The sequence below is a fragment of the Chiloscyllium plagiosum genome, chromosome 22 (genome assembly GCF_004010195.1).
Source record: "Chiloscyllium plagiosum isolate BGI_BamShark_2017 chromosome 22, ASM401019v2, whole genome shotgun sequence".
NCBI lineage: Eukaryota > Metazoa > Chordata > Chondrichthyes > Orectolobiformes > Hemiscylliidae > Chiloscyllium > Chiloscyllium plagiosum.
In genome coordinates this window covers 45899873-45908991 of record NC_057731.1, presented here as the reverse complement: position 1 = coordinate 45908991, position 9119 = coordinate 45899873, and the positions used below count along the sequence as shown (strand labels likewise).

Genomic DNA, 9119 nt, shown 5'->3' with positions numbered 1-9119 from the left:
CACACACTAACACACTCCACTTACCTTCCCTCACTTAAACTACACACTCTAGCATACTCCACTTACCTTCCCTCACTTAAACTACACACTCTAGCATACTCCACTTACCTTCCCTCACTTAAACTACACACTCTAGCATACTCCACTTACCTTCCCTCACTTAAACTACACACTCTAACACACTCCACTTACCTTCCCTCACTTAAACTACACACACTAACAAACTTCACTTACCTTCCCTCACTTCAGCTGCACGCACTCACACACTCCACATACCTTCCCTCACTTAAGCTACACACACTCACACACTCCACATACCTTTCCTCACTTAAACTACACACACTCACACACTCCACATACCTTCCCTCACTTAAGCTACACACACTAACACACTCCACTTACCTTCCCTCACTTAAACTACACACGCTAACACACTCCACTTACCTTCCCTCACTTAAACTGCACGTGCTAACACATTTCACTTACCTTCCCTCACTTCAGCTGCACACACTAACACACTCCACTTACCTTCCCTCACTTAAACTACACACGCTAACACACTCCACTTACCTTCCCTCACTTAAACTACACACGCTAACACACTCCACTTACCTTCCCTCACTTAAACTTCACACACTAATACACTCCACTTACCTTCCCTCACTTAAACTACACGCGCTAACACACTCCACTTACCTTCCCTCACTTAAACTACACATGCTAACACACTCCACATACCTTCCCTCACTTAAACTACACACGCTAACACACTCCACTTACCATCCCTCACTTAAGCTACACACACTAACACACTATACTTACCTTCCAACACTTAAGCTATTCACTTCACACTGCAGTGGATCAACTATTCAAGGACAACTGCGGAGAAAGATAATCTCTTTAGCAGCTTGGTGTGCACAGGACCAGGAAATTAAAAATCTTCAGTTTGTGGGGTGAGGAAAGAGGATGTAATTTTCTTGCTCATTCAAGAGGGAAAAGTCCCCACCAAACATAGAATAAACCTCCTTCTACACCATCCCCCATCAAATACTCCCAAGACAGATACAATACAGGGTTAGATACAGGGGCAAGCTCCTGCTACACTGTCTATCAAAAACCTCCAGGACAGGTACATCACAGGGTTAATACAGAGTAAAGCCACATCTACGCTGTCCCAGGACAGGTACAGCATAGGGGTTAGATACAGAGTAAAGCACTCTCTATACTATCCCTATCAAACATTCCCAGGACAGGTACACAGTGTTAAATACAGAATAAAGCACTTCACATACTGTATCCATCAAACATTTCAAGGACAGTTATTGCATAGCATTAGGTATAGAGCAAAATTTTCTCTACTCCTTTAAACTGAACATAAAACTCTGTCTACTCTTTGAAAGTAAAGTAAAGGTTCCTCTACAATTGTTTCAATCAAACACTCTTAGGATAGGTACAACATATGGTTAGATAAAGAGTAAAGCTCCATCTACACTGCACCCATCAAACACTCCCAGGAGAGTTACAACACATGGTTAGATATAGACTAAAGCTCCATCTACACTGCACCCATCAAACACTCCCAGGATAGGTGCAACACAGGGTTAGATAAAGACTAAAGCACCATCTACACTGCACCCATCAAACACTCCCAGGATAGGTGCTACACACGGTTAAATATAGACTAAAGCTCCATCTGCACTGCACCCATCAAACACTCTTAGGATAGGTGCAACACAGGGTTAGATAAAGACTAAAGGTCCATCAACACTAAACACACCAAACACTCCCAAGACAGGTATTACACAGGGTTAGATAATGATTAATGTGTGCCAACAGTGGAAGCTCTCAGTAGCTTCTATGAAAGGAACAGCCTATTTGCTGTTCCTACAGTTTTAATGAAATGAGTTTGATGATCCAAATCCAGTCCAAACTGAGTAAGGATCAGTTTATGCATTGAGCTGCAGCTAATCAGCTGTATATTGGACCCTTACTAATCTTGGAGATGGAGGGTCACTCCTTCTACAAGGTGTGGCTGCCTGAATTACTCTGTGTGTGATGGCCGTCCCTCCTACCTTTGGCATTGCTGATGCATCATGCTCTGTGGATTTTTGAAGCAATTTGTGAGTGGGATTCAGCTTCTAAAAGGATAGGCCCAGATCAGTACCATGTAAATTGTCTGTCTGTTATCATTCTTATGGTGATGTGACTCCCTAGTCAGAAACCTGAGCTACTAAAGCCCTCTAGGCTGGAAAAGTCCAAAGATTCACAACTATCTGCGTGAAGAAAAATGTCCTCATTTCAGTCCGAACCTTGAGGTTGTGATCTTGGGTTCTAAATTCTTCAACTAGACAAAACAAACTACCTGCCAACCCTACCCTGACAATATTGCCCTACCATATTGCCCTTCCTATTCTGCCTTCCTAACAGTCATACCTTGTCATACCTTGTCAGTTTTGCCTTGCCAACACTGCTCTGCCATTCCTGCTGTACCAACCTTTCCCTACCCTGCTAATCAGACCCTTTCAATCTTGCCCTGCTAATTCCTCAATAGTAGACAAGCTGGAAGAGCACAGCAAGACAGGCAGCATCAGGAGGTGGAGAAGTCGATGTTTCAGGTTTAACCCTTCTTCAGGAATGGATGTTGGGGTAGGGGAGCTGCAGATAAAGTTCATGGTGTAGTCAAAGAGCTGAAGGGCTGAAGAACTCACAGCAGCCTGGCAGTGAGAAAGGAACTCACTGAGTCTATGTCTGAGGGAGGAGAGAACTTTTTCAAAGTGGGCATCCTTTGAAGAGGCTTTGCGTTGGTTCAAACTTAGTTAGAGACAAAATAACTCCTGATGCTGCCTAGCTTGCTTTGATGTTCCAACCGCCAATTCCTCAAAATATTTTATACATTTCAATGGAATCACATCTCATTCTTCTAAACTACACAATGTACATTTTTAAAAATCATTCCCTGCTCAGTAGAATTATACCCCAGTGAGAGTCAGTGTGTGTGGGACCTGTACCCCACCAAGAGTCAGTGCATATGGGATCCATATCCCAGTAAGGGTTAATATGTGTGTGTGGGATCCATAATCTGGAACAGTCAGTGTGTGTGGGACCCGTACCCCAGTGAGAGTCAGTGCGTTTATTACCTGAACCCAGTGAGAATCAATGTATAGGACCTGTACTCCAGTGAGAGTCAGTATGTGTGCGACCCGTACCCCAGTGAGAGTCAGTGTGTGTGGGACTTGTACCCCAGTGAGAGTCAGTGTGTGTGGGACTTGTACCCCAGTGAAAGTCAGTGTGTGTGGGACTTGTACCCCAGTGAGAGTCAGTATGTGTGGGACCCGTACCCCAGTGAGAGTCAGTGTGTTTATTACCTGAACCCAGTGAGAATCAATGTATAGGACCCATACCCCAGTGAGAGTCAGTGTGTGTGGGACCCATAACCCAGTGAGAGTCAGTGTGTGTGGGACTTGTACCCCAGTGAAAGTCAGTATGTGTGGGACCCGTACCCCAGTGAGAGTCAGTGTGTGTGGGACCCATACCCCAGTGACAGTCAGTGTGGGTGGGACCCATACTCCAATGGGAGTCAGTGTGTGTGTGACCCATACCCCAGTGAAAGTGAGTATGTGTGGGACCCGTACCCCAGTGGGAGTCAGTATGTGTGGGACCCGTACCCCAGTGAGAATCAGTGTGTGTGGGACCCATAACCCAGTGAGAGTCAGTGTGTGGGGTACCCTTGCCCCAGTGATTCAATGTATGTGGGACCCCTAACCCAGTGAGAGTCAGTGTGTGTGGAACCCATACCCCAGTGACAGTCAGTGTGTGTGGCACCCATACCCCGAGTGAGAGTCAATGTGTGTGGGACCCATACCCCAATGAGAGTCAGTGTGTGTGGGACTCTAACCCGAGTGAGAGTCAATGTGTGTGGGACCCATACCCCAGAGAGAGTCAGTGTGTGTGGGATCCATACCGCAGAGAGAGTCAGTGTGTGTGGGATCCATACCGCAGAGAGAGAGAGTCAGTGTGTGTGGGATCCATACCGCAGAGAGAGTCAGTGTGTGTGGGACCCTTACCCCAGCGAGAGTCAGTGAGTGTGGGACCCATACCCAGTGACAGTCAGTGTGTGTGGGATCCATACCGCAGAGAGAGTCAGTGTGTGGGGGACCCTTACCCCAGTGAGAGTCAATGTATGTGGGACCCATACCCCAATGAGAGTCAGTGTGTGTGGGACCCATATCCTAGTGGGAGTCAGTGTGTGTGAGACCCATAACCCTGTGAGAGTCAGTGTGTGTGGGATCCATACCACAGTGAGAGTCTGTTTGTGTGGGACCCTTACACCAGTGAGAGTCAGTGTGTGTGGGACCCATACCCCAGTGACAGTCAGTGTGTGTGGGATCCATACCGCAGAGAGAGTCAGTGTGTGTGGGACCCATACCCCAGTGAGAGTCAATGTATGTGGGATCCATACCGCAGAGAGAGTCAGTGTGTGTGGGATCCTTACCCCAGTGAGAGTCAGTGTATGTGGGACCCATACCCCAGTGAGAGTCAGTGTGTGTGGCATCCGTACCCCGAGTGAGTGTCAGTGTGTGTGGGACCCATACCCCAGTGAGAGTCAATGTATGTGGGACCCATACCCCAATGAGAGTCAGTGTGTGTGGGACCCATACCCTAGTGGGAGTCAGTGTGTGTGAGACCCATAACCCTGTGAGAGTCAGTGTGTGTGGGATCCATACCACAGTGAGAGTCTGTGTGTGTGGGACCCTTACCCCAGTGAGAATCAGTGTGTGTGGGACCCATACCCCAGTGACAGTCAGTGTGTGTGGGACCCATACCCCAGTGAGAGTCAATGTATGTGGGACCCATACCCCAATAAGAGTCAGTGTGTGTGGGACCCATACCCCAGTGGGAGTCAGTGTGTGTGAGACCCATAACCCTGTGAGAGTCAGTGCGTGTGGGATCCATACCACAGTGAGAGTCAGTGTGTGTGGGACCCTTACCCCAGCGAGAGTCAGTGTGTGTGGGACCCATACCCCAGTGACAGTCAGTGTGTGTGGGATCCATACCGCAGAGAGAGTCAGTGTGTGGGGGACCCTTACCCCAGTGAGAGTCAGTGTATGTGGGATCCATACTGCAGAGAGAGTCAGTGTGTGTGGGATCCTTACCCCAGTGAGAGTCAGTGTGTGTGGGACCCATACCCCAGTGAGAGTCAGTGTGTGTGGCATCCGTACCCCGAGTGAGAGTCAGTGTGTGTGAGACCCATACCCCAGTGAGAGTCAGTGTATGTGGGACCCATACCCCAATGAGAGTCAGTGTGTGTGGGACCCATACCCCAGTGGGAGTCAGTGTGTGTGAGACCCATAACCCTGTGAGAGTCAGTGTGTGTGGGACCCATACCCCAGTGACAGTCTGTGTGTGTGGGACCCTTACCCCAGCGAGAGTCAGTGTGTATGGGACCCATACCCCAGTGAGAGTCAGTGTGTGTGGGATCCATACCACAGTGAGAGTCAGTGTGTGTGTGGGACCCATACCCCAGTGAGAGTCAATGTGTGTGGAACCCTTACACCCAGCGAGAGTCAGTGTTTGTGGGACCCATACCCCAGTGAGAGTCAGTGTTTGTGGGACCCATACCCCAGTGAGAGTCAGTGTGTGTGGGACGCATACCCCAGTGAGAGTCAATGTGTGTGGGACCCTTACCCCAGCGAGAGTCAGTGTGTGTGGGATGCATACCCCAGTGAGAGTCAATGTGTGTGGGACCCTTACACCCAGCGAGAGTCAGTGTTTGTGGGACCCATACTCCAGTGAGAGTCAGTGTGTGTGGGATCCATACCCCAGTGAGAGTCAGTGTGTGTGGGATCCATACCGCAGAGAGAGTCAGTGTGTGGGGGATCCTTACCCCAGTGAGAGTCAGTGTGTGTGGGATCCATACCGCAGAGAGAGTCAGCGTGTGTGGGATCCTTACCCCAGTGAGAGTCAGTGTGTGTGGGATCCATACCGCAGAGAGAGTCAATGTGTGTGGGATCCTTACCCCAGTGAGAGTCAGTGTGTGTGGGATCCTTACCCCAGTGAGAGTCAATGTGTGTGGGACCCTTACCCCAGTGAGAGTCAGTGTGTGTGGGACCCTTACCCTAGTGAGTGTCAGTGTGTGTGGGACCCTTACCCCAGTGAGAGTCAGTGTGTGTGGGATCCATACCACAGTGAGAGTCAGTGTGTGTGGGACCCTTACCGCAGTGAGAGTCATTGTGCATGTCAGTTCTGAAGAAGCATCACATGACTCAAATTGTTAACTCTGTTTCTGCCTCCACTGATGATGCCAAAACCGTTAAATTCCTCCAGCATTTTCTGTGTTTGTTTCCGATCCCAATAGGGAAGGATGTTCCCAATGGTAGCAGAGTCCAGAAACAGGTGTCATAACTTAAGGATTAGTGGTAAACCTTTCAGGACTGAGATGAGGAGTAATTTCTTCACCCAGAGACTGGTGAGCCTGTGGAATACTCTACTACCTAAAGTAGGTGAGGCCAAAACATTGCGTTTTCAGAAAGGGCTAAAGGATTAAGGATTATGGGGAGAGAGTGAGGTTAGGGTTTTGATCTGAATGATCAGCCATGAGCATATTGAATGGCAGAGCAGGCTCAAGGAGCTGAATGGCCTACTCCTGTTGCTAACTTATATATCTTGGTATTTCCATCTCCAGCATCTGCAGCATAGCCATTGCTTCAATGAACATCAATGTGTGTGGAACCTGTACCAGTGAGGGTCAGTGCCCATGAACTTATACCCTGGGGCGCATCAACTCCTTAGAGATGAGTTGAGCATAAAAATGGGAGAAAAAATTTTGCAACACCAGCAGTTTTAATAGAACTCTAAACATTGTTGTAATGAGACCTTTAAATCTCAGGAACATTAAACTGTTGCCTGCCATCCTACATACTCTGAAGAAATGGACATTGAGCAATATCAAGACAGAAGTGACTGACTGCATTTTCCCTTCAAGGCAGTAAAAAGTCATTTTTTAAAGATGGAGATTTGATTACAACCACAGTCACTGCACACCAGTTGTGTGTTGTATAAGATAGTTTGAGCCCTAATTGAAAATATCTCTTCCACCGTACCAACTGAGAAATATCACAGACTCTCCAATATGAAAAATAGGCCATTCAGTCCAAACAACTCATGTTGGTACTCAGGCTCCACCCCTTGATTGGTCTCACCCCATCAGTGTATTTCTCTATGCTTGCTTTTTTAATATATTCATGGGATGAGGCCATCGCTATTGCCTATTCCAGAGGGCAGTTAAGAGCTAACCACATTGCTGTGGGTCTGGAATCACATGGAGTCCAGATCAGGTAAGGATAGCTGTTTCCTTCAGTAAGAACATTAGTGAACCTGATGTGCTACAATGGTAGTGCTCCTACCTCTGAACCAGGACAGGCCCAGATTCAACTCCCACCTGTGATGGGTAATAAAATCTGTGAACAAAGTGCTTAGAAAATATGTATCGCTCTATTTCCTTTCCCCTTCCTGTGTTAATGCAGTTTCCTCTTCAACTCATCAATCCCATTCCCCTCCACCCACTCCCTGTGGGAATGCATTCCACAATCTCTCACTCTTTGGGGAAAGACGATTCTCCTTGAGCTCCAGATTAGATTTATACCCAACTCTTTCATGCCAAGCTTTGGACAGGGTTAGAATAGCAAAGTGTTTACAATCGATGCAATTCAGACAACACTTCATTATCCTTCTGTTCTCACACCTCAGTTCAAGAAACTCATGCCCGGGCAATACTTTTCTGCAAATGAGCTTGATTTGTTTTCCAATGAGATGTAGCAGAGGCTTATTGGAAAGTAATAAAGTTGTCAGACATGAGTACTTTGTCACCAAACTAAAGAAAAGACACGTTGCTTTATATGTGTGTGTGTGTTAGTGTCCCTAAATGCCTTTTGTGACCACTTTATTCCTCTTCCAACTTGCTTTTCAACCCTCTTCACCTGACTCTGCATTTAATGAGAAAATCTTATCAGCGGTTATGGAGCAGAAGTATTGTTCACAGACAGTGAAGATTAAAATCCCTTAAAGGCGGACAAATAAAGAAATCACAGGCAAAACAGTAAACAGGTTCCCACTCTCAGTCCCCAATGGGATTATCTTCCCTGATCTAAACCTGGAATGACTTTAGTGCGTGGAGTCTGTGAAAAATGGATTGCTTTACCTCCTTCGATGACCACTGGTTCGAAAAGTCCAAACTGCTCCAGCACTTTAACAAACAAGGCAAGCACCACCAAAACTGCTATCATCTCAAGGCCATCGAATTCCATGATGAGCTGGAGCGCTCATTCCGTCTTCGGTCCAGCGCTGCCGGCGACACAGCCTTGCTCCCTCAGCCCCGAGTCCTGGGTCCCCCCCCCCCCCCTCTCTCGCACACCTCTCACAGTGAACGCCAGCAGTGATGGGGGGTGGGGGGAAACAGCCGGAATGTCTAACACAGGTTGAAGAGAGGCGTCACGGGCATCTCCTCCTCCTCGCTTTCTCTCTCCCCCCCCGCCCCCCAACAATCATGGAGATCCTGACTTTTGGAGTTTTTGGATGGGGGGGGGGGGGAAGGGGGTGAAACTGTGGAAGGAGGAGAAGGCTGGGGGGATGGGAGGTGGGATGGGGAGGGGTGTGAAGGAGGTGGAGAGTCAGGCTCCTGGCATCTGAGGTTACACTCCCGGGGAAGATGCAGCTGTGAGATACTGTTCTGAGTTTGACCTAACGCTGTGTGTGATCTGATCTCTCTTTGCTACACTTTGAGAAGCACTGCGCTCTCTCTCTCTCCCTGTGTGTGTGTGTGTTAGGGGTGTGTGGGGAGGGTTATGGAGCACGCCCTCCCATCCCAATGACACCACCTCCATCGATTTGCCTAATGCAGTTACTTATGGTAACTGTGACTGGGTAGTTAAACTCCTTTCCCCTGTGGTGAGGGAGTGCTGTCCCTCTCTCACACACAGACACACAGACAGATTGCAGTAGCGGTCTCCCTGTCACCAGCCCCAGGGTTTGTCCGCAGCTGAAGTTCCAGGAGGTGAATTCTCGGTGAGCTGACCAACTCTCGGGGAGGGGGTGGGCTGGACGGGTGGTTAAAGGGAGAAAAC

General features: G+C 48.2%; 1 protein-coding gene across 5 annotated transcripts in view; it reads right to left on the bottom strand.

Moving 5' to 3' along the window:
• Positions 1-9119, bottom strand: part of LOC122561290 (Kv channel-interacting protein 2-like) — a 321601-nt gene that overhangs the window by 100338 nt on the left and 212144 nt on the right. The window contains exon 1 of one of the 5 annotated variants that reach the window (XM_043712950.1): positions 8214-8336. The exons of the other annotated variants lie outside the window; for them this stretch is intronic. Coding sequence (XP_043568885.1) covers positions 8214-8303 — 90 coding nt within the window. The 5' untranslated portion in view covers positions 8304-8336. Of the gene's footprint in view, positions 1-8213; positions 8337-9119 lie in introns of those variants that run through there. 5 annotated transcript variants of the gene reach the window in all.